A 26,850-nucleotide genomic window follows, 5' to 3' on the forward strand; every position below is an offset into this window, starting at 1 on the left:
TCTGTTTGAAACTATCATCCTAAGTACAGATGAACGGTTTTGCTTGAACTGTTCCCGAGCTGTTTCCGCTTCCAGCTCAGACCATGCGCCAACTGAACCACGTGTATAAGTACCGTGAGCCTGTTATATTAGGACGTGCTGCAGGAAGTTTTGTTACTGCTGAGGAAGGAAGCCGATGCTTCCAAAAGCTCCAGATTTTTATCGCTTTTAATCCGGTTTATTTTAGTGTATTTTATCGCAAGGATTTCATCATAGTTTTAATGTTTTTTTTTTTTAACAGTGTACATAATTTAATTTAATATAATAGCAGTTTTTGTAAATATTTATTTTATTTTATTTGTAAATATTTTAGTTACAGTAAAATTCTTATATTTTCATGGTTGGTGTATGAGTCTATATTTCTAAAATATAAATTTGCCCAACCTCAGAGGCCTTTTTCAGGATGTTGGGCATATACATGGTAAAAAAAAAAAAAAAAAAAAAAAAAAACCCGAGAAAATGGCTTTCTCTGTTTTTTTTTAATAAATAGAAACCAGCTCTTCATTTTTTTTATTTATGATCTCATCACATGAAGTTTAGTTTATACAATTCAAATCTAAAAAAATCACCCAGAAAATTCTTGGGAAGGGGGGGGGGAATAGTAGCCCATTCTCCCAAAAAGAGCATCATAGCTATTATGGTGAAGATTCCACTTCAAAGCGGTCATAAAGGTTTTTGCCATGCTCCAACCAATTTGAAGTGAGTATTCAGTAACATATATTAAAGTTGTTTTGTAATTGCATAAATATTATGACACAATTATATGCGGCATAATTGCCCATAATGACAACACTTCCTAGTTCATTTCACAGATGTACGTGGTCTCAATTCTAATCTCAACGATGTCCATTTCCACTTGCAGTCTTCCAAACACCATATATTTTTTCTGACAGAATCTCAGTTATCGGTTAATTCAACTACTGCTCATCTCAGTTTCCCAAATTATTCACTGTATGATTCCTTTCGCCTCAAACGTGGCACTTGTACATATGTCCGTTCCAATATTCCCTGTCAGAGAATTGGTAACTTGGAATTTCCTCTCTTCAATCTTCTTTGGTTTAAAATCTCTCTACCTCATTGTGTCAAATTCATCTGTTGTCTCTACCGTTCTCCCAACTCCACTAATCATTTGGAGCTTTTTGACTTCCTCTCTTTGCAACTTGACTTTCTCCAGTCCAACTTTCCTAACAGTGAGGTAATTTTCCTTGGTGATTTTAATGTTCACAACTCCAGCTGGCTGCTGTTTTCTAGTCACACTTACCCAACTGGTCTAGATGCAGAGGCTTTTGCAATTTAATGATCTTGCACAGATTGTTCATTTACCTACATGAATACCGGACAATCCTAACCATACAACCAACACGCTTGATCTTTTTCTCACAAACAACCCTTCCAAGTACACGGTCGAAGTGAGTGGCCCTTTAGGCACCTCAGATCACAACTTGGTGATTGTCTCTTCTCCAATGGAGCGTTTGTCTCATGGCTATTCCCAACTTTTTATCGTTTAGCATTACAAGAATGCAAAATGGGATGACCTGCCAGATTTCTTTTCTTCTTTTCCTTGGTTGGACTACTGTTTCGAAACTTCTGATTTCAACGTTTGCTCAGGTCGCGTCAGTGGAATTATTCTTGTAGGAATGGAATCCTTTATTCCACACTCCACTTTAAAATCACTTCCTTTCTCTAAACTTTGGTTTTCCAATAAATGTGTTAAGGCTGTTCAAAAGAAGAATGTTGCATATCGTACTTGGCTTGTTTCTTCAGTTTCATTTTCTGCCTACACCAACAATTGTAAAGCAGTTATTAATCAGTCCAAACTAGAGTTTGAACAGGCTAAGAGTATAAAACTTGCTTCTTGCCGTAATGGTAGCTGAGCATTCTGGTCTCTTGCCAAAGCTATTGGCCGCAACTTTTGCCCATCTCTGCTCCCACCTCAGTAAAAACCAGATGGTTCTGTTTTCACTTCAGTCAAGGATGAAGCTGATCTATTAGCATCCCATTTTTCTTCCAACTCATGTATTAATGATCTTGGTAAAACACCTCCCACCATTCCCAACATGCACCATTCAATGCCTCCTGTGGCCTTCCGTGAAAAGGATGTCAGAAGGATTTTGGCGAATTTCGATGCTAAGAAAGTTCCAGGTCCTGATGGTATTTCTCCACTTGTTCTCAAAACCTGTGCTCCTGAACTTACTCTTGTTCTTTGTTGCCTTTTTTCACTATCTTATTCCAAAGGTGTTTTTCCTTCTGCTTGGAAATTTGCTCATATCCAGCCAGTTCCTAAAAAGGGTGACAAGTCCCTCCCATCCAATTATTGTCCCATTGCAATTACTTCTACTCTTTCTAAAATAATGTAGAAATCAATTAATCGCCAACTCTTAAACTACCTAGAAACCTTCTGTCTGATCAACGATCACCAGTATGGATTCCGTCAGTATTGATCCATGGTGATATTCTGGCTTATGTTACCCATTTATGGACAAATTCAATGGAAAAGTTTGGTGAAACAGAAGTAGTTGCTCTTGACATCTCAGAGGTTTTCGATCGTGTTTGGCATAAAGGTCTTCTAAACAAGCTTCCATCTTATGGTTTGCCAACTGGTTTTTGTAATTGGTTATCCAGTTTTCTCTCTGATCGCTCACTGTGGGTGATGGTAGATGGCTCTCTGTCTTCTAACTTCTCCACTAATGTTGGTGTTCCCCAAGGTTCAGTTCTTTCCCCCACTCTTTTCCCTCTTGTATATTAATGACCTTCTTCCATTGACTGGAAATCGTATCCATAGTTTTATCGATGATAGCACATTGCATTCCACTTTCCATTTTGGGAAACCTTGCCCTGCTCAATCAGCTTCAACTTCTCGAATATCCACTACCAATTCCTTAAATGCCCATCTCCAGTGGGGCAAAGACAAGTTAGTTGATTTCAATCCTTCTAAACCTCAGTCTTGTCTTATATCTCGCAAAAAGGATTCTTCTGTTCCTATGCTTATCTTTAGTGACACTCCGATTTCTAGGCAAAATGATATATCTCTTTTGGGGATTACCCTGACTTCTAATCTCTCTTGGCACAAGCACATTACAAATATTGCTTCCCCTGCATCTAAAAAACTTGGTTTTCTCTTTCGCTCTCAGCATTACTTTTCTTCCAAATAGCTGTTCACTCTGTACAAATCGCAAATCTGCCCTACCATGGAATATTGTTCCCACATCTTGGGCGGTGCCCCCCCCAAACCTCCCTCAGGCTTCTAGATTCCATTCAGAAGAGGGCAGTTAGGTTAATTAATGACTCCTCTCTAACAGAGTCTCTCCACTCACTGTCTCATAGATGTACTGTTTCTGCTGCATGCCTTTTCTACAGATACTTCCACGGGCACCATTCTTCTGAATTGGCTTCTATAATTTCCGCTCTCTCTTTCAAAACAGTCCAAACACGTGCCACCACCAGCCAACATCCATTTACTGTCCAATTTCAAACTCACAGAACCAACTTTTCATCTTCCTTGTTTATTTATTCAAGTGCTGTTTTCTGGAACAACCTTCCTTCATACCTATTTCTTGAAAATTACAGTCTACAGAGTTCAAGTCTAATGTCAACAAATATCTTCTTTCGTCTTCTCAACCTCCAACCCAGCATGGTACTAAGTGCAATAGGTTCTAATACTTCTCGTGTTTGGGGTTTTCATAAAAAAACTTTTTCCTGTCTACAAGCCAACAGTTTTATGCAGGTTTCATTGTAATCTTTCTCTGTACATGAACAGATAACCTGAATAATCCACTTACTAATAAGTTTTTTTTTTTTTTTTTTTGAAATTCAGTAGTAATTCAAAATTACTATATTCATTTTTCTAAACAAATCATTGAATAGGGAATTATTCCTTCTCCCCTGGTATTTCAGATGAAGGATGATCTTATAAATAGATTAATTTTAATTGCACTATACTTTCTTATAAAATTATTTATACAATAGAGAATTATTTATACTTGGAGCTGGTAGTGATCTGGCTGTTCCTACTGAAAGAATGAAAGATTGTAAAATGTACTCTTTCTCCACATATTTAGGCGTATCCCACTGGCCTCGTGGCAGCTCCCAAGCAGTTCCTCAATCTTCTACCTACACAGATGGACTTGGTCATTCATTAGTAAGACTACTTTTCATATAGTTTATTTCCATAAAAAATAAATAAATGTGTTTATTTCAAGGGCCATGTTGAAACTAATTATTTTTTGCTTTTTTTAACACCTGTATAGCTTATCCTGCAGGATATATTTCATTACTTAACAGAAAAGAAATAATAAATTTCTTACAGTTTTGTGAGAATAGTCTCTCTCTCTCTTCTTTTTTATCCTTGTACAATCATAAGGTTTTCAAATGTTCCAAAACTTTGTTGTCATTTTCAGATATTTTAAGTAGCGCACAGTTCATATTACAGCAGGTTGCTGTATTTTACTTGCTGTATAAACTGTGCACCACTTTTAAAATGGTCAAATTTCAATTTTTAAAGAGCACTTAATGTTAATGAGTACTAATATGTTTATTAATGCTCGTTAATAAAGAACAAGCATAGACTGCTTTAAAAAATTTTAGTATTAGTTTTAGGAGTGGAAAATGATACAAGAAACAACTTATACAGCATCAGCCAAAAAAAAAAAAAAAAACCCCTTCTAGCATTGCTTGTTATTCCATCTAGCAGTTTATCTGGTTCTTCATTGAATTATTTCAAACTATCCATTTCCACAGCACCAAATGGAAATTTGTTCCAAATATAAACTTTCTGCACATCTATCCTGAAACCATCCTTACTTAATTTGAATTTATGTTCTCTCCCATATGTAGCTGAAGGAAGATGAGGCATGCCATCAGTATGCAGCTTACTCAGTACATTCAAAGTCTTAAATACATCACTTCTTGGTAAGAGCACCCTGTTATTCCCCTCACTGATCTTATTGCTCTTCTCTACTCCTATCCAACGGATCCACATATATCCTAAAATGAGGCATCCAGACCTGTACTCAAGATGTGGCCTAACCATTGCCTCCTTATCCCTGTTGGCAAAACTCCATGAGCTTTCCTAGCAGCCCCTCTCTGCTGCTAAGAAAACTGCATGTCTGACTGCACAATTACCCACGCCGACCGGGCTAGCCGAGTGGGTAAAGTACCTGCCCGGCAACCCAAAGGTCGCGGGTTCGATTCCCGCCTCGGGCGTGGATCAAAGTACTGCAAAAACCTTGGGAGGTGCAATATGGCCACAGAAGCCGATGCGCCAACAACTACCAAATCAAAAAAAAAAAAAAAAAAAAAAAACAATTACCCACAGTTCTTTTTCATTTCCCACCAGCCTGAGTGTGGTAACACACAATTGTGGATTACTGCTACCCATATGCAGTACCTTGCATTTGTCATTTCTTAGCCTATCTACCTGATTTTTCTAGATTTTGTTTTAGCATACTCTGATAACCGTTATTAACAATCCTGCAAACTATCTACCTGATTTTTCTAGATTTTGTTGTAGCATACCCTGATCACTGTTATTAACAATTCTGCAAACCTTCATATCAACTGCAGCCTTAGATGTTAAGCCTTCAATAGTATCATTAATGAATATAGAAAACAGTGGACCTTGCACTGAATCCTAGGGAACTCCACTAATGATAGTCCAAGTAGAAATAACTTGCCCCTAATGCCACACTTCTACAATACGTAGATGTATTTTATGTGGAACAGTGTCTAAAGCTTTTTTAAAATCAGTATATGATGTCAGAGTTATTTTTTGCATCCTATTCTTTTGTTACTGCATCATAGTATCGAATTAAATTGTTCAAACAAGATCACCCCTTAAGACTCCATGTTGTGATTGCAGTGCACTGCATTACATCTATTACCAGTGACTCCATTATTTTCCCTGGAACAGAAGGCAAGCTAGCAATTGTGTAATCACTTACATCACCCTTTGACCCCACTTTGTGAATAGGAGAGACATTTGTACATTTGAAATCTGTAGGAACCTCCCCTTAATTCGAAAGTGTTCTCATAATTATGGCTAAAAGGTTTGCTTATTTCCTTTTGTTGCCTCACTTAACCTAGTGGTAGTGGTAGTGGCAGGTCACCCGAATGGTGGACTTCAAAAGTAACATACCTGCATTAACCCTTAATCAGTGATTAAAAATCTGAAAGTTTTTTGGTACCTTCCTAAATATAGACAGACTTTAATTGCTGGAGTTTCTAAAGCGAGATCCTGTGAGGTGATCAGCCACCATCTTTGCAACTATTTGGCTGTTTACTTGAAGAGTAATGTGATAAGAACATGGTGTTTGTTTAAATTTCAAGTTACTTTTTTTCCTTCTTCTCCTACTAGTTCAGTAAATATCTACAGTCTTATTCTATTTGTTTTTCCAAAATTTATCATTGTTTTCACCAAGTAAAGATGATAATACAAAACTTGGTATTCTCTCCAGATGGCTGTTATACTGCAGAAACAAGATACAGTCAGTCCTCGTATAACACATGTTTACATTACACGAATTCGATCATAAACGATTTATAAATAGGGGAATGATATCTTATATAACACGAACCGAATTCGCTTATGCACGATTCGCCTTTGTGTTTACAAGAAATGCCAGTCGAACGCGGAATCACCCCAACTGAACGCAACACGATAGGAATGAAGGGAAGATTCTAAAAATGTATTTGTTTTTTATATCAGTGAAGGGGAAACACATTTCACCATAATAACGTAAAAACAAACACAATTCCAGCTATCGGTATGCAATTAGATCGAGTTTACTACCAGTTTATAACAGATTCCACTAGCAGAAATGCAACTGGAAATTGTTTTATGGTAGTAACCCCAAGAAATGTGCTTTAGTAAAATGTGAGGTGTTAATAGTGTACTCTGCCTTTACGGTGTTGTTTATTCAGTTGCTACACGTGCGCAGCTTTGTGTATGTGTATCAAGCGTGCCTCCTCATTTTGTAATAGTGCTTTATTCCCTAAAAAAGAGTAAAATACTTAAAAGGTGTGAAAAGGAAGCGTCCTGGTGAAGACACTGCAGATTCAGACAGAAAAAAAAAAGCAATATCGATAAACAGAGCGGACTGCTTTGAGCGAAATTTTGTAATTGTGCTTTATTCCCTAAAAATGAGTAAAATATTTAAAAGGCGTGAAAAGGAAGCGTCCTGGTGAAGACACTGCAGATTCAGACAGAAAAAAAAAAAAGCAATATCGATAAACAGAGGCGGACTGGGTCAAAAATTCTTACCTGGGAAAATTTGTAGTGTCCTCACACTAGCGTTTATGGCCAAAATCACACTGGCCTTCGGCCCACCGGGGTTTCCCCGGTAAGGCTCATGGCCAGTCTGCCACTGTCGATAGCGAAAAAATATGAAACTGTGAAACGCTTTGAGCGAAATGAAAGACCATGTGATATTGCACGTGCTACAGATCTAAATGAGGCAACGCCGAGAATTACAAAGAATGCAGAGAAAATAAAAACAACTTTCATAGCAGGAACAACTCAAAGTATAATTAAAATCCATTAAATTAAGACACAAAGAATTGGAAGAGATGGAACGGCTGTCATCTGTTTGGATAGAAAATCAAACAAAAAACAAGTTGGCTTGCGATAGAAGCAAAAGCAGTAGCAATATTTTATTACGTAATAGGCGTAATAAAATATGTATTTTATTTGTAAAAAATACTTACATATTTTTTATTATTTATTATATTATAATAAAACATAATATAATAATAATAAATATTATAAAAAATATAGTATTATTTTTTATTATATATTTTAATCGTTATAAAATACGTAAGTATTTTATTACAATTATTGTGTTTGGTAATGTTTTGGTTACCAATGTGTGTTCAATCTTGGGTGGTCGGCACCTAACCCTATTTTTCCCATAGGGCCTGTTGTTTATATTGCACGATTTTGCATTGCACGAGGGTTTCTAGGAACACAACTATCGTGCTATACGAGGACTGACTGTACCTAGTTTCAAATTTTGCATGCAGTGAGGTGCACCAAATTTGAAATAAACCAGAAAAGAAAGTAACTAATGGTATCAAATATATATATATATATATATATATATATATATATCCATCCAACTATGAAAAAGCAAATATTAAATGTTATAATAAATATAAATATTAGAAATATTATAAGTAGTCACATAACCAATTAATGCCATCTAGGACGATTAAACATTACATCGGTCTGTATAAATATGAATATGAGTTAAGTTGATAGTGGTAAGAGTTTTTAAAAGTACATAAAATAAGTACTGAAATCCATTTATAAAAGATGAAATATTGGTACTATTTAAGCAGAATTCAAAAAAACAAAAACATGTTGTTCACCACACTGCTGGGCCAATATAATATGAATAGGTACACAAAAAAGTAGATAGATAACAAAATTTTATTACTACTATTTGGCTCTAACTTACTACAAAATTTTATTCTCATCACTAACTTACTATTATTTTACATATATTTGGACATAGTTATGCTGGACGATGACTACAGAAACGGATAGCTCGTTAATTATGGTTGATGCATTGAAAGGGTTAGCCCTCGAAAAAGTCCCTTTCAATGTATCTTATTGCCATAATTAGCATTTTAATATTTTTATATATGTTTATATTTTATTGCTTATGTCATGGCATAGATTGATTTTTTCCAGGTCACGTTGGGTACCCGCCATGGTTTATGGTTTACCTGATAATCTAGTATATTTTACTTTTTAAAAACTCTTACCACTATCAACTTAACTCATATTCATATATATATATATTTTTTTTTTTTTTATATATTTATATAGATAATAAGCAGAAATATATCTGCATGCATGTTTGAAATTTTTTTCATGTTATAGTCTTTTAAAGTAATAAGTTGATGTTTCTATTTTATCTAAAATGTTGTTTGAAATTTTCGCATTATTTATTTTTTTTTTTCTTTTTTGAAAATGAAAGGTTTTACACCTTTCATTTTCAAAAAAAGAAAACATAGCATATTTTAAATTTTAAAATTTTTTTTATTAAAACTTAAAAAAGTACATAAAATAAGTACTGAAATCCATTTATAAAAGATGAAATATTGGTACTATTTAAGCAGAATTCAAAAAAACAAAAACATGTTGTTCACCACACTGCTGGGCCAATATAATATGAATAGGTACACAAAAAGGTAGATAGATCCTGTCTACCCCAGGTACCTTTTTTTACTTTCTTTTCCACTTTTCTTCTCAGTTGTCACAAAATCAGTTAGCTCCATGTTAGAATTTGATACACTTTCAGCATTCCTAAAAAGTTTGTCATGCATGACTGTTAAATGCAAAATATATATTCAGTTTGTTAGCAACCTGAGCAGGATCATCAGCAGTTAAACCATTCACATGAGTAGGGGACCAATGTTATTAATCCCCTTCCATCTAGAATTTACATAAATGAAGAAGTCTTTTCTGCATTTCTTTCCGTTCTTTGCCAGAGACTTCTTGTAACCTGTCTTAGCTTGTCTAACCAACTTTGACTTGATTGTAGACTAGTTGATATCTTATGTAGGCTTCTGTAACACCTGATAATTTATATACATCCCAAGTATTTTTCTTTTCTGCCAGGAGTCTCATTGGTTAATCTGATACCCATTGAGGTGTACACCTTGAATAGTATCTCTTAATTGGTATAAAAAGCTTAGTAGTCTCTACAGTTATTTTCCTGGATGTTTCCCATTTAGAATTTGCTGTTGGTAACATTATCAGTTGGTCCCACTGCCTAGAATTTAAAATCTGTGTGAGACCACTGTAGTCAACTTTATGAAAGCAATAGCCATTCCTTTTTTTCGTTGACTTACATCTTTAAGTAAATCCCAAGTCAAAAGTCACTGCCACCTAAGTGGTTCTTTTATTTGCAGATTCTTAGTGCTTTGTCTCATTGCCTGTTTAACATGCTGCTCTATAAAAAAGTCATTCAAAAAAATCACAAAAATCTTGATACAGTGTTTGTGACCAGCCCACAAGTTCCAGCCAATATCTGGAAAGTTAAACTTCCTTATTATAAGACGTTCAAGTGTACTGAGTCACTTTATTTGTCTGTATTGTCGTTCATTATACTCATCTAAGTTGTTCAATCTGACACGCTCCTACTCTCATTTTTGTTTTCCCATTGCTAATGTCACTCCAAACTGACTCAACCTTGCACTGGTCACCAATGTCAGCTGGATGCACTGCCTTGGGTTTTGTATGCTTCTTAACTAAAACTCCTCCTCCTTGTCCTTTCTATATAAATTGTATGCCCCATATTCAAGTTCTGCATCCTTATATCTGAGTGACACCATCTCTCTCTCCCCCTCCCCCCCCCCACATTCCTACAATTGCTGCATTTAATGACTTAACCAGTACTTCAGATTCCTCAAAGTTATTCACTATGCACCTAGCATTAGGTGCATGTATGCATGCATGCATCAGTTTTCACTCTTAATAACCCAAAATGGCCAAATGATTCTCTGAATGATTTCTAGAGTATCTTTTTCAAAAATAGTTTTGATTCAGTTGTAAAAGACTTTTATGTTCCCATTAATTAATAGTAAACTTAGTCTTATGAATTGTAAGTAAGTTTTAGAAAGGAAAACTGACTCCCCCCCCCCCCCCGTAAGTAACCCTTTTTTCCATTAAACCAACATACTAACTTTTATACCGCTTGGTCACTCTAGCTGCATTGCTTCTGCCTCTCCGAGCTAGAGTCGCCAAGCTTAAGACTAGATACAAATGACACCGAAAATGACTTTTCTTACTCTAGGAGGTTGAAAATAATCCTTCAAGAGGAGATACCAGTATTCCTCATTCTGCACTCTATTAGACTAGCCTCTGAGTAAACTATCTCCATTCCTTGTGCAGAAGTGCATTGAGTCTGCTGCATGTTCACCAAAATCAGTAAGGTGACTCCAGTCTGGGGATCTTCTGGTAGATACCACGAAATCCCAGCATTCTGCACAGTTACTCCCCATGCCACCCTAAACTCCTTAAAGGGAGTAATCAGGGAATAGGACTTATTAACTGTATCAGAGGAGGAAATTGTCCAAGAGCTAGATGAATAAAGAGTCATCCAACAAGGATCATAACACCACTTTTAGCTCTCTCATCCTACCAACATCTGTCAAAGTAGGCTATCTCGGTGCAATGTCTGTCCTTATATCACGAGCCCAATCAGGTGCTACGTGCCAAAAATATGCATGCTCACAAACTGCATGTCGATATGAGGCAATATGTCCTAATTGTGGATAAAAGGAGCACAGTCAATCTGGTTGCAATGCTACCACCACATTTTAAAGGTAATCACCCGGCTTTCTCCAAAATATGAAAAAAAATTTGGAGAAAGCCAGGATTTTTCCCCTTGGAAGCAAGGAGAAAAATCCAGATATATATATAAAGTGGAGAACAAAGTCACATATTCAGAGGCGAGAAGAGAAATAATCAGAACAGAGCCCAAGAATGTATATGCCGCAGCTACTCAACATTAAAGTCAGGTATTCAAACAGACATAACAGCTCCTCCAAATATATCTATCACCAGTTGAGTATGTTCATGCTCTCTACTTCCAAACAGTGTCCTACACAGCAAAAAACTGAACAAGCCAGTAATACTCTAATTGCCAATATGCCTCCAACAGCAAAACCAAAAGTGACAGAAACCATGATACTGCAACTACCATTTTCAACCAAATGGATATTGATCAACAGAATGATTCAGATGACGGAATTTTAGAACTTCATGCAACCGATGAGATGGACATGACACATCCTTATTTTCTTAACAACCAAAAAGTAGTCAGAAACAAAACAACCAACAAAATCACATAATGGAAAGAATCATTGAATAGAATTATAGAGGCTTTCCTAATACAAAAGACAATTTACATGATCTCATCAACTGCTATTAACCAGCAGGCATATCCCTACAGGAAACCTGTTTAAATCCACAAGTGTGACCTACCATTAAATATTAGTCTTCAGACGAGATAGGAGTCTTGACTCGCCAACCCATGGAGGGGTGGTGGTTCTTGTTAGAAACAACTGTCCCATACAAACATGTTGTTCTTCAGACTCCTTTTGAAGTAGTGGCAGTGCACACTGTAATTGGCATGACTCTTACAATAGCATATATATAGATATCCCTCCTAATTTTTTGTTCTCTTCAGCTGACCTATAAAATCTAATAGACCAGCTACCATCTCCATTCTGCTTACTCAGAGACTTCATTGCTCATCATTTGCTGTGGGTATCTTCAAAAATCAACAAGAGAGGTAAACTAATAGAATCCCTTCTTGAAGCTTGCCAACTTACCTTTTTGAACACTGGTGAGTCTATATTCATTTTTCTACAGGATTCATGAGTGCAATAGAACTTTCAGTTTGTTCTCCCTCCACATACCAATACAGAGTGGTATGTTTTAAAACCCATTAAATAGTGATCATCTACCAATTCTCTGCAAGCTAGAAATACGGGTAAACTCTCCTTCACCCCATTGCTCCACTTGGAAATTTTCATAGAGCACACTGGAACAAATATGCCTCTCATGTCCAGTTACATGACAAAATAGTACAATCCCAGCCAATAGATAATGTCACAGAACATATTACTAATCAAATATATTACAAGCTACAATACCAAATTCTATGCAGGAGAAATGCAAAAGTGGTAATTATTGGTGTAATTAGGATTGTTCACACACTAAACAGGAAAAAAAAAAAAAAAAAATAGAGCTCGGAATTTGTTTTGAAAATTCCCAGCAACTAGTAACCTAATTAACTTTAAAAGACTGAAAACCAAGTTCTATCAAATAAGAAGAAAAGCAAAGAAAGATGCCTGGGTTAGCTTTTCCTCAAGTATAAATAAGGACACTGATATCAGACTCATCTGTAGGAAAATACAAATGATGGAAAATATGGGCAGTCCCCAGCTTCAATACCAAACTGGAAAGGAAAGGAGTTGTCCTCTCTGGAAGAAATAGCAAATGCCTTAGCCAAATCATTTGCTACTGTATCAGCAGTATCCAAGTATGAACCAATATTTCAGCAAATTAAAGAAGCTGCAGAACAGCATAAAATAAATTTTTCTATGACAGTTTATACAACCCATACAACCAGCCATTCATATTAACAGTGCTTTCAGGGTCTCTTAATAAAACATCCAGTAGTGTTGCTGGTCCAGATGGGATCTGCTGCATAATGTCAAAACAGCTAAACAACAGAGCAAAAAGAAAATTGTTAAAATATTACTATCGAAATGTTTAGAAAATACTTACCCGAACTTCTGGTGTCACTGAATTGTGAATATAAAGGATCGTACCTTTTCACATAACTACAGGCGGATTTCACTGATTTTTTTTTTTTTTTTTTTTTTTTTTTTTTTTCTAAGCAATGGACTAGAAAAAATGGTTCACAGGCAGCTAACATGGCTCCTGGAAACTAACAACTTGCTAGGCAGTAACCCAGTACGGGTTTCAAAAGAATCAGTCCACATTAGATGTGATGATAAAAGCAGAAGCAAACATCTATAATGCCTTCATAAGGAGACAACATCTAATCATGATTATTCTCGATATTGAGAAAGCCTTCGATACCACCTGGCGATATGGTGTACTTCAAGATCTTCATTCTTTCAGCTTGAGTGGTCGGTTACCCCAATTTATACAAAGCTTCCTATGCCATAGAATGTTTCAGGTTAGATACATAAACAATATATTGAAATCATTGAACAAGAGGAAGTTATATTGCAGAGTTCCATCCTCAGTGCAACATTATAAGAATTACAAACATGACACAGGATGTACCAAATACAGTAGAAGCATACTTATTTGCTGACAATCTTATTATATCTTGTCAATCCCAAACTATGAATACCATTGAAAGGCAACTTCAAATTTCCATAGCTAAAATAGAATTGTAGGCACTATGGAATGGTTATTCCCTAGCAGAAAAGAAATGCACTGCAACTCAATTCTGTAAAAAATACAAACTACATCCGGATCCAGAAATATATTTAAAAAACAGCCTGATTCCTGTTCTCAACAATTTTCATCTATTCGGGTTATATTTAAATAATAAAGTTAATTTTGCTACTCTTATAGCTTATCTTCAAACAACTTGCCTTTAAAAAAACTAAACATTCTAGGAGCTGTCTCCACATGTCCTGGGTTGCTGAAAGAAGCTCCCTCCTAAATCTCTCTAGAACCTTAATAAGGTTGCACTTGAATTATGGATCACGTGACTATGACTCCAGTAGGAAAATTATCTATTACGGCTGAACATCATCATGCATAGTGCCCTTAGAATAGCTGTGGAGCCTTCAGAACATATCCGGTCCACAGCCTGTATATTGAGGCAAAAGAACTTCCTCTACATCTCAGGAGAAAATGTTTTTTGTCTAACTGTGCAGCAAAGATTAAAAGTATTCTATCCCACCCCAGCTAGTAGTATCTGTTTGACCCTCAATATGCCATGCTGTACCACAATAAACATAATGAAAACTGCCCTGCAGGGCTTCAAATGCAATATTTAATGCTCAGTTGGGACATTAACTTCCAGAATATATTCCAAGATCTTGCTACTCCTGAACTTCCCTAGACTCATTTCTCACCTCTTTGCAGCAATTTCTTAGTAAAATGGGGAAAATCCTCCCTACAAATACCAACTTTCAGCAACTACTTAAAGCACATTCCTTAGAAAACATGTTTTGGCACCATCAGTCTATACTGATGGTGCCAAAACAGACCCACTGTAGGTGCTGCAGCAGTTTTTTCCACCTTTTCAGTAGCTTTGTCTCTTCCTACTGAATGCAGTATCTGCACTGCAGAATTGTTTGCAATAAAACTAGCTCTAGATAACACAAACAACCCCATATCAAGCAATCTCTGATATATATAAACTCTTAAGTGTAATCACTGCCATTCAATCTACTTTTTCTCTCTCTCATCCCATTCTCAAAGAGATCTTATCTATATTATTTCACTATCAAACAGCCAACCAGAAGGTTACCTTCTTTTGATTCCCTGGTCATGTTCACATCCCAGGTAATAAATGTGTGGATGACACTGCTAAACATCTTGACACTGGATTTTCCTGTCAACTGAAAGTGTCCCACACTGACTACAAATCTATTATTCAAACATGTAGGAAACAATGGTCTCAACTCTAGCAAACTCAAATTAATAATGAACTGCTGCAGACAAAAGAGCCACAGCTGTGGGCATCTTGTTTCAGGAGAAGGAGGTGAGAAGAAGTGATTCTGACAAGACTGCATCGGTCATTCCCATCAAACTCATCTGTATTTTCTTATTGGAGAGAACCTTCCTTAGTGTTTTTTTGCCAGTTGTTGATAACAACAAACATTAATCTCGTTGAATGTGTCCAACAATTAGCTATCTGAAAATCCACCTTTAACTCCCTATCCAACTTGTAGAAACCCTTAACTTTATTACATATTCTTGGCAATAATGCAAATTTCGAAGAACTGTTTGAAATGCATAAATTTTTTATAATTGTCTCTGATCATAATAATGTGTAGAATTAGTCATAAGTAAATCATGAACAGGCACAATATGGTTCAAGAGGCCCGTGTGCCAAAACCCTTAAATACAATAATGTATTTTCTTGTTCCATGGAGGACCCCAGCACACCTTAAAATCCCTTAACACTTTGCTTTCCAGGCTGCTTCATGTTCCATTATAAGCAGTGCAAGAATCACTTGTATCTCTGCCTATTGCTGATCTATTAGTCTGGGTATTCCTCCCAACTAGCAGCTTTTTGACCCACTTAACACTGCGTTGATAGCATAAGCAAATATGCTTTCATCCCGTCTATTTAAGTCTATTCTATCCCCGTAGAAACAATCTCTCCAGAGCCAGATAGATTGACAAGGCTCTCATTGTGTACCCCCCATCATATCTGGGCAGAATTGTAGATGTGTTCAAATTTAATCCTTACTCATGGCTTTTTTTGTCAGCATTGTCTTGTACTTTTTTAAGTAAATCCTTAGGTATCCTTTTCATAATATCAATAAGTATAACAGTGTCACCTTTTTGCCCTTAAAAGATGATATCGGCTCTACGACTTTGCCTTTAGCGAGTGGGTGGTTGATAGTTCCACAAACTTCCATCTGTCATAGTGCTGGTCGACAACTTAAATAAGTTCAAGGCAGAACTAGACAAGCATTTGGAGTGAATGGATGGGTGAAATGGGAAGGTTTGTTTGTTTTTTATTTTTTAAATTTATTTTTTTATTTGGCTGATGCTATATAAGCTTGCTTTTTTGCATCATATACCTCTACTAATTCTAATGCTAACTTTTGCTCTGGGCAGACACATCCTGGTCCTATTCCACATATCATTTTCACAAAGATTATTTGCCATTCCCTGACAATAGAGTCGCTGTCAACAGCTACCTACCTGTGGGAGCAATGAACTATCCTATGGAGGATTGCTTTGTGCCTTGTGTTGTGTGAGGGTATTCTCCTGAGTTGTGCTGGGTGGCTGAGTATTTGACATGTCCCTATTTTTAATTTCTTCAAGGGTATTGGTTCTGCTATTTCTGAAGCTCCCATTTGGCACCTAAGATTCTCACACTCTTTACAATACAAGCTCACAATGATATTCCCATGGTCATATATCCCACTATAGGTAACTCTGCAAAAAGACCACGGTTAACGGCACCTCCGTAGCCACGTGGGAAGGAGCAGCAGTGCGTAGCACACGCTTCTTGATTAGACCGGGGTTCGAGCCCGTCACCACCAAATACGGAGGATGTGGAAAGGTCAGGGAATGACCACCGCATATCCCCGAGCACTATGGCCTTAGTTGCTAATGCTCCTAAAAACCAAATAACAACAACAATAACAACAGCCACGGTTAACATAACAAATGTAGTTAAAATTCACAAGAGAACTTCCATCAACAGTTCTCTCCTGAACCACCATTGTATTCTTGCTACTTTGAGCTTTTTGCTTTATTTCTCTTGTTTGAAGCTTGCATAATTAAAATTATCCCATCAACTAAGAGGTAAGCGTATAACAACGCATGCTGTTACCAGATTTTTTACATAATACGTGCTATGCTATTATGTTTCTAAATGCTGTCCTATGTGAGTTGAAACTTTAAACTATTTATTTACTATAATTGCTACTACAGTGCACTACATTACAAGTTACTAATTATGAGACATGATATTTGTGCTGAAATCACTGCTTTCCAAGCCCATACAATATTAAGTTGTAATTTACTAAATCCCTAGCTAAATTTAAAAATAAGCTAAGAAATGTTCTAGGACTATTAAAACTATTTATTTAACAGAGTTTCTTATGTTGATTTAGTAAAAAAGTTCTGTTTAATCCATTTTCAAGAGCTTAAAATTTTTAAATTTGTACCAATTACAAGTATAGTCTGAAAAATGATAGCTAAAGTTTGATATTACTAGATTCAAAATATTGCATCTAGTAACATTAACCTAGGAGTAATTTGTAGATTGGGGTCGTGGAGAGGAATTAAAGGAAGTTTATGGTGATAAAGACTTGGATGATGATACAGAATGATGAAGTTTACTGTGTAAGCAGGTGGAAAGAAGGCACGTGGTTATTCTGTCTGTGATTTATTGGAATTTTGCAAGTACAAATTAGGGGACAATTGTCTCTCTGTAAGATGATGGTGCAACCATATTTGGAATATAATAACCATGTCTGGAGGCCACATCTCAAAGACTGGTAGAAGAGAACAATTGGTTTACCAGTCTTTTACTGTCATATAGGGTATCCATTCTAGTTCACTTTCCCCCAAACAGGCCATTTCTAAAATACAGCTGTTTGGAATTCGCATGGTCAATACTACTCTAATGAAAAGGTTTTCCTGTTCTTTGGTTATCCAAAAGAAAAGAAAGAATACTTTTTACCAGTTGCACCACCTTGTGCAAGGTTCTTCATAGTTGTGCTTCCTGTCATGAAGTATCAGCTTTCATTTTCATCCTTTTTATTCTTTATTTTCTACTATATTTTAAATCTTTTAATTCCATCTCTTTAGTTTGTTTATGCTGCTATATTAGAACAATGCCATACTAGTAGGTAGCTATAGCACTTCACTACCATTATCTTGTTGCATTTCAGAGAAATCTCTCATGAGGTATGAAAACATTAAACTGAATTGTTTTTCATAAGTCATCACATTTTTTCAGGAAAACAAAATTCTTTCTTTCACAAATCAAAATTCATGCAGATTTATGTTATTATAAAACAGGCACTTCTATTTATAAGTAAATTTTGCAGGACCTTTATGCACTTTTTGCTAACAGATGATTATAATTTTGAATATATTGTATTATTATTTACTTTTTTTTAAAATAATACAAGGGGCATATAAAATGCTTGCACGGGTGGATGATTAATTTTGGTTTTCTAGTTAGTTTTGTTATTTTGCCTGTGTGTGTGTGTGTCTACAATAGAATAAAGCTTTCTGTAAAATTGTTTGAACACTTTTAAAACTATATTATATGTGTTTGTGTGTGGTGGGGGTGGAGGGATAGTAATCGTGGCATGTGATGCAAGAAAGCAAGCATATGAGCTTATGTAGTATCAGCCAAAAAAAAAAAAAAATTTCACACAACAATTCCCTCTAAATGTTTGTCCAGTTCCTCCTTAAATTTATTTAACCTGTCAACTTCCACAACGACAGATGAAAGTTTGTTCCAGCAATTAACCACCTGCTGGCTAAAGGCAAATTTCCGCACATCTATTGTACAGCTGTCTTTCTTCAATTTGAATTTATGCCCCCTTAAGTTTGTAATCTGAACAAGTGGAAGAATCCCATCAGAATTCAGTGTGCTCAACCCATTCAAGGCCTTTTAGACCTCAATCAGATCACCGCGCAGGTGCCTAGTCTCCAGCCACTGCAATTTGCAGAACTTAAGCCTCTCTTGGTAAGAGGATCCCTTCATTCCCCTCACCAATCTTGTTGCCCTTCTCTGTACACGCTCAAGCAAATCTACATCCTTCCTAAAATGAGGCCTCCAGACCTGTATGCAGTACTCAAGGCTTGGCCTGACCATTGCCTTATACAGAGGGACAATCATCTCCTTTTCCCTGCTAGCAAAATTCCTGTATATCATTGACAAAACCCCATGACCTGCTCTGGCAGCCTGTCTGCATTGCTCAGAAAACTTCATATCTGACTGCACAATTACTCCCAGGTCTTTTTCGTTTTCTACCACCCTAAATGTAGTACCACACAGTTGGTATGTTCCTCTGCAGTACTTTGCATTTGTCAATGTTAAACTTCAGTTGCCACTTCTCGGCCATCTTCCCAAATTTTCTAGATGTTGTTGCAGTCGCACACTGCCATTAACAACCCTGCCAACCTTTGTATCATCTGCAAACTTCGACACTAATATCAATATCATTGATAAATATAGAAAACAACAATGGACCCAACACTGAACCCTTTGGGACTCCCCTAATAGAATTAGTCCACGAAGAGCATTGATTGAAGATTGATTACCACCGTCTGTCTTCTCCCACCTCAACCAGCCTTTTATCCATTGTAGCAACTTACCCTTAATACCATTCTGCTCCAATTTGTACAGTAGTCTTACATGTGCAACAGTATCAAAGGCTTTCTTGCAATCCAAGTATATGATATCAAAATTATTTTTCATCCAATTCTTTTGTAACCACATCATAATATCCAATCAGATTTGTCAGACAAGACCTTCCTTTAACAAACCCATGATGTGTCTGAATTATTGCTGCAGTCTTGTCTAGATGATCCTGCAATGCATCTTTAACTAGTGACTCCATTATTTTACCCGGAACAGAAATTAAACTAACTGGTCTGTAATTACTCATGTCACTCTTCGATCCCCCCTTTGTGAATTGGAGATACATTTGTACATCTGCAGTCCCCTGAGTCCAAGTATGCTCTGATAATTATGGCTCAGGGTTTGCTTACTTCCCATGCTGCCTGCTTTAATATAACTGGATAAATCCCATCCAACCCAGGTGTCTTTCTTATGTTTAATGTCAACAATTTCTCCTCCACCTTGCTCTCAGTTATTACAATATAATTAAGTACCCTGCTACAATTTGATAACCTTCTGGCATTTTCAATCCTTAATAACTCCTCATGTGTGAATGTAGATGCAAAATACTCATTCAGTTTGTTTGCTTTCTGAGCAGGATCATCAACAGTCGAACCATCGATATCAAGTGGACCAATCTGATTCATCCTCTTCCTTTTAGAGTTTATATAAATAAAGAAATCCTTATTGTTTTTCTTAGCATCTTTTGCCAAAAATTTCTCGTAATCTGCCTTCACCTGCCTAATCTCATTTGTGACTTGATTACAGACCATAGGCTTCTGTGTCATCTGATAATTTATATGCATCCCATGCATTTTTCTTCTCTGCCACGCGTCTCATTAGTTCAGTGACAACCATTTAGGCCTAACCCTTGAACAATATTTCTTAATAGGTATGAAACGTTTAGTAGCTCCTACGATTAATTCCTTGAATTCTTCCCACTTAGAATTTGCTGTTGGTAACGTCATCAGTTGATCCCACTGTACAGAATTTAAAAACTGTCTGAGACCACTATAGTCACCAAGTGTAATGGATACTGTGTGTGTAATTACGTTGCAGCCATAATTAAACACACACACACACACACACACACACACTAGTTATATTGTCATGGAAATCACTAACAGAACTGATTCTGATTATATAGTGCTGATATTATGAATGTATACTGTACTGTAATTAGCGTTTTAAAATCTCATATACTTTTGAGATTTTCATCACAAGAATGTTATCAAGAATATCACAATATTGCTCCTTCTGTAAAGTGCCTTTTACAAAATCCATCGAACCACTGTCAATCATACCATGAAAATCAGACTACCAGCATTATGTTTCATAATTAGATTAGTAAAATCCTTTTCAGAACATTCTCTGGGCTGAAGAGTGTTTTGAAATTTTGATGGAAGCAGCATATGTTGACAAGAGTTTTTTTAAGAAGGAGAATTCACATTTTGAACTCAAAATGACCCTTTCTCCATCTTGCCATCATGCTTTTTATTAATTCTGTTAAAGAACATAGCTATGATAAACACCTTAGAATAGTTTTCTGTAATTGTTGAATTAGCCATTAAAAAAAGAAAAAGAAAACAGCAAACTTTATTCTGGTTGGTTTTCATTTCCATTGCGACCTTTATGTTACAACCCAGGCATGATACCTTCTCTCTTGATTTAGAAAGTAATAAAGGTTAATAAAGGAACCTAAAGATTTTTAAAGACTAATATAATTAAGGATTTATTTTATTTTCAAGAAAAATAAATTACACTTTTTCAACTCCTAACTTGCATTTCCAATAGAGTCTAAAAATACAAGCCAAAAGCCTGCCCTCCTCCAGTCAATAAATTGTTTAAAGCTACCTATTTGTCAATCATAATTGCAAAAGATCAATGAGAGACAAGTACAGAGATTGTATATCTTGAATATCAAACAATTTGATCTATTAAAACTTTAGAATATGCTGTTTTTTTATACATACAATAAAAAAAAAAAAAAAAAAAAAAAAACAGCATTAGTGCAAGTTAACATGCCTACCATTAAGGTGATTTGTATGCTGATATGATCCATTGAAGTATTGAATGCTTCAAATGTCTAATGCACTCATAGCAGAATCCTTATAATTTTATGAATAAATTTGTTTAATTGTAGACTTAGTTTTTATGTCAGCTGAAGCTTTTGTTGTGAATGTCTATAAGACCAAAGTGCATTTCCTTATGGTTGTCAAAGGTCTGCTAGATAGTAAGCTGCCCATCCGGTTGTTGGAAGTATAATGTTATTTAGCTTTAACGTAATTTTTAACCATATTTGGAGAACAAGTTTTTTGAGCCAAATTGAAACAAACAAATAAATCAATCAATTTCAAAACACACATATGCATTCTCTCTCTCTCTCTCTCTCTCTCTCTCATTCTCTCTCTCTCTCTCTCTCTCTCTCATTCTCTCTCTCTCTCTCATTACTGCTACACATATGTGATACTATGCATTTATCAATATTTACTTCAGGTTTCATTTTTCAACCTATTTGCCTAATTTTTTTAGGTATTGTTGCTTTAGTGTACTTTGAGTCCTGTCATTAATCACCCTGCCAACATTTCTATCATTTGCAAATTTAGACAGTGAGCCTGATATGCCTTCATCATTATCATTAATAAATATTGAAAACAGTAAGCAACCCTGTACCAAATCCTAAGGGACTCTACTAATAACATTAGTACAAGAAGAGTAGTGCTTATTTTAACCATCCTCTGTCCTCTGCCACTTGGCTATTCTTTTATCCATAGAGCAACTTGCCCCTAATGTCACACTGTTCCAATTCGTACAGCAGTCTTTCCTGTGGAACAGTGTCAGAAACTTTACTGAAATTTAAAAGTATGACTTTGGAATTATTTTTCCATTCAGCATCTTAGTAGCTAATAAGATTGATGAGAGACAAGATTTCTCCTTAACAAATCAATGCTGTGATTTCCTTATAACTGCATTCCTGTCAAGGTGATCCTGCAGTATTTATGTAACCACTGGTTCCATTATTTTTTCTGCAACAGAAGTTAGTCTTACATGTCTGTAATTACTTACTTTGCTGTGTGATTCCTCTCTATCCCCTTGTGAATAGGAGAGAAAAATTTGCAAATCTCCAATCTATAGGGACCTCCCCGAAATTCAAGGATGCTCCCGTAATAATGGCCAAAGGTTTGCTTAGCTGTTTTACTGCTGCTCTTAATTTTATTGGATAGAATCCCTTAGCTACAGGTGGCTTAGTTGCTCTTAGCATCAACAATTTCTCTTCCGCTTTATTCTCAGTTATCACAAAATCATTTAGCTCCCAGTCATAACTTGGTATATTTATGGTACTCCCATCCTTAAAAACACCTTTGCATGTGAGTGTAGATACTAAATATTTAATATTAATATCATATTTATGCATTCTCTTATCATCTCTCTGACATGCTGTAGTAAACATCTGTCCATAAATTCTAGAATTTTTTTTTTTTACTGTGCAAGTGACTATCAATATTTTGAAAGTGAAAATCCCCCATTATTAAAAATTCTAGTTTGCCAGTCCACTCTGATTATCTGTGTAGTTCTCAATGCTCCTCACAGTCATTTGGCCTATAACCTACTTTTATGTTTGTTTTTTCCAGTGGTTATGTCACACTGATCACCCACATCAACAGTGCCTAAGATTCTGTGTGCATCTTAACCAAGAGCATAACCCCCCCTGTATGCGCCCTGTGTGGCTTATCTGTACACAGTTATACTACATATGTACAAATTCTGCATCCCTTATGTCTGATTGGCACTGTTTCTGATATCTCTACAATATCTGAATTTGATGACTTAACTAATACTTTAAATTCATAAACTTGTTGATGTGAAACATCCTTGGGGGCAGCTACAACTAAGTAAATCTGATCGGTCACAAAAAATATGTCATGGAATGATATCATCCATGGCTTTCGCCAGAGGCGCTCCCACCACCAGTCTGTGCTGAGTGCTCTCTAGTAGTGTGATTAGAACGTGTGACGCATTTTTCGTGACCGGTAAGATAACTCAAGTTCTAGTAAACAAATCTACAAAATTCAAATGCCACTCAATTGAATTTCATTAAATTGCATTAGAAAAACACAAAAAAAAATGTGTTTGTACTTTGTACAAACCAAAGATATTTTATTTTATGTGAAAAACTCCTTGGCTTGGAAGAGTCCAAGCCACATCTAAGCTTAACTACCCATTTGATTGTAGTCATTTATTGAATACAGTCAAATCTCATTAATATAAAGTTTAAGGGACCTAAATTTTCACATTTTGTAGTAATGAGGTCCTCCAAAAGTGTCAAAATTTTACCTTTTTTCTTTTTTGGTACATACTGTATATCTAAGAATAATAATAATATCAAAAATAAATTAATTTAAATTAATAAAATAAAAACAAAAACAAAAGCCTTGTCTAACAATACAGTAATAGGAATAACATATTTTTTAAAGATTTTATTTTATTTGTAAGATAAACTAAGAAAAAAGCAATTAACGGAAATGAAAATATTGTACAGTATATATTTTAATATATACAATATTTTAGTATCATAAGAAAAAGAATTACAATCTTAATATAAAAAGAGACATACAAATCATTAACTTTTTAATAAATTAATCTAATTTAAAGAAAGAATCCAATGTTGTTTGCACAGTTTTTGTCCTATATGCATTTTTAACTACACACAGACATTATCAAATGCTATAGTTGTTTCTTTATCAACGTTACTGCGAGCCAACACATTCTCTATTATGTTCAATGCATTTTGGGCATCTTTTTTAGATGGCAGTGTGTGCGCTTCGCTTTTGCTGTTGCTGGTAACAAAAACATCATCATTTTGTTTGGTGCTTAGCAGCTCTTCTAGCATTGGCATGGTAGCAACTTCATCATTCACTTTCTTGAACTCTTCAAATTTGCCAACAAAATCCATGTGCTCCTTCAAATTCCTCCATCCTGAATTTTGCTATCACATTTGTCTGCTGGACCATGTTTTTCGATAATATTCTCTCCAAAGCCACTCTTTCTTAAGCAGTTGATTATTACACTTGAGGCAATACTGTCCCAAGTAATAACAAGATTACAGATAGCATCCAAGACATTCCAATTTGGCTGCAAATTGTTCCCTCCTTCTATGTTGTGGATCAAGTACCTTATCAGGTGGGCTCTGTATACTCTCTTGAGATTATATATAATGCCTTGATCCAGTGGATGTAATAATTTGGTGGTATTGGAGGGGTAAAAATAACAGCCGTATATTTGTAAAACTTAAGTGTCTCGGCAGAATTGCCTATACAACGATCTAGAATCGTCAAAATGTTCCTTTTTTCTGAAGCCATTCTTCTGTCCACTTTTGATAACCAAGACTGAAAAGTTTTGACCATATTGGCCTCATAATCACATGGAAGTTGGTTAACTGCTTTAAAACATCTTGGCTTGGAAAACTTACCAGTCACAAGTCGGCGTAGTTTTGTACTGCCATCTGAATTGCAACAGAACAGTGAGTCTTTGTTTACTAAATTTCCCACCATGATAAGACTCTCCTTAAACAGCAAATGTTTTGTTTGGCAGCAAATTATAAAATAAACCTGTCTCATCAAGATTAAAAATATCCTTTGCCTCATATTTTTCAAGAATGGACCATATAGAACACAACCAGTCTAGCCTTTTCTTTGTCAACTAATGCAGACTCACCGCACATGTTTTGCGAAACCAAGTTGTTCCTGTCTTTACATCTTTGGAGCCAGCCACTGCTGCATTTGAAGTCCCTAATTCCATGTTGCTAAGCTAGATAATTTGTCTTTTCTTGCAAAATCAGACCTGATATTATTGGCAAAATTAAATGCAAGCATTTGTTGGTACCACTTGAAAAGTTTTGTTTCAAGTTCCTTGTGTTTTTCACCATGAATTCATTTCTTGTTTTTCATCACTGCTCCAGTGTCACGCACTTCTTCAAGTCTTTTTTGGTTTTTCAGTATTATAGATAAAGTAGGTAAAGGGATATTGTATTCCTTTGCAATGTCCATTTTACTTCTTTCCCTCCTATCGGCCTCTTGTATAATTTTTAGTTTAATTTCCAGGCTTAATAACATCCGTCTACGTTTTGTCGCCATAACACTACTAGATAAGATTTAATATATAAACAAATTTTAAATTAATTTAAAGACACAAGTTCCGAAAAAGACATCAGCTCAGATAAAATGGCACAAAAAATAGATTGCTGTATATGATAGCAAAAGACTCTGAACTGGGGTAACAATTGCAACTGACCTTATTCCCATGGATAGCGAGGGAGTGATGTAAACAACTTATAAAAACTTTTTATTCTTTTGTTAATTTAGCAACTCATCCTTCAGAAAGGTGTAGCTAACATAAACGCTTTTGTTTACACAAAAACAATTTCTAACAAGTCGTTGCCATCCTTCTGGAAGTACGGAGAAAGGTGGCCGGGGGCAATAATCGGATCGCTCAAAATGACAATATTTATTTCTCATGGGATGAAAAAGAACTTTGTAATACATATTGACTGAATTTTGTAATAAATGAATATATTTACATAGGAGTTTCCTATGTAAAATTTACATAGTAATATTTCTCATTACATTCCTTGTCAGGTGCCGCTATAGAAGTTTTCACATCAATAATTTTGGAAAAGGTGTTCAGCGATGCCGAAGTCAAATGAAGAGCATTGTCAAGAGTATCAAGCAAGAATGAAAGCAACAGGACCTAAGAAAATAAAGACAAAGGTAGCAATGAGTGCGTGAGAATAAAAAGGACTATCAAGATTGCCTAAAAGACAAACAGAAAATCAAGCATTGGATTTAACAGTGCCTTCAGCAATGCCGCTGCTTCATATGACAATGATGTAAAATGATGTACCCGGCGTGAGTATTAATTATGTACAACAGAGCATTTCTCCAATTGCAGAGTAGATGAGTTTAAATGATCAAGCACCTTTGCCTTACACCGAGTACTATTTACGCAAGAACATGCATTGAGAGTTTGAAAGGGGATTTATGAAAAATGATTTCTGTTCTCTGTGCTGCTTTTGCCATCGTCTATGGTTCGAAAATGATACCAAGAAACCAGCTGCTAAAGATACACCATTGATATGCACTGCATTTCCCGATGTTGATGTCAACGGGATCCTTGTGTGTAATAGCTGTAGAGGATTACT

At 35.8% G+C, this 26,850-nt stretch overlaps 1 protein-coding gene across 3 annotated transcripts in view; it reads left to right on the plus strand.

Annotated features, from left to right (window-relative positions):
- LOC150081502 (transcription factor 12-like) overlaps positions 1-26,850 on the plus strand; it is a 621,638-nt gene that overhangs the window by 486,354 nt on the left and 108,434 nt on the right. For all 3 annotated transcript variants that reach the window (XR_016547303.1, XM_090379956.1, XM_090379957.1), the window contains exon 10: positions 4,098-4,177. Coding sequence is in view for 2 of the 3 variants with exons in the window: in XM_090379956.1 (XP_090236082.1) it covers positions 4,098-4,177 (80 nt within the window). In the remaining variant the exon portion in view is untranslated. The remainder of the gene's footprint in view (positions 1-4,097; positions 4,178-26,850) is intronic.

Source organism: Mastigoproctus giganteus, chromosome 8, assembly GCF_048544385.1.
Source record: "Mastigoproctus giganteus isolate SK-2022 chromosome 8, ASM4854438v1, whole genome shotgun sequence".
Taxonomy (NCBI): domain Eukaryota; kingdom Metazoa; phylum Arthropoda; class Arachnida; order Uropygi; family Thelyphonidae; genus Mastigoproctus; species Mastigoproctus giganteus.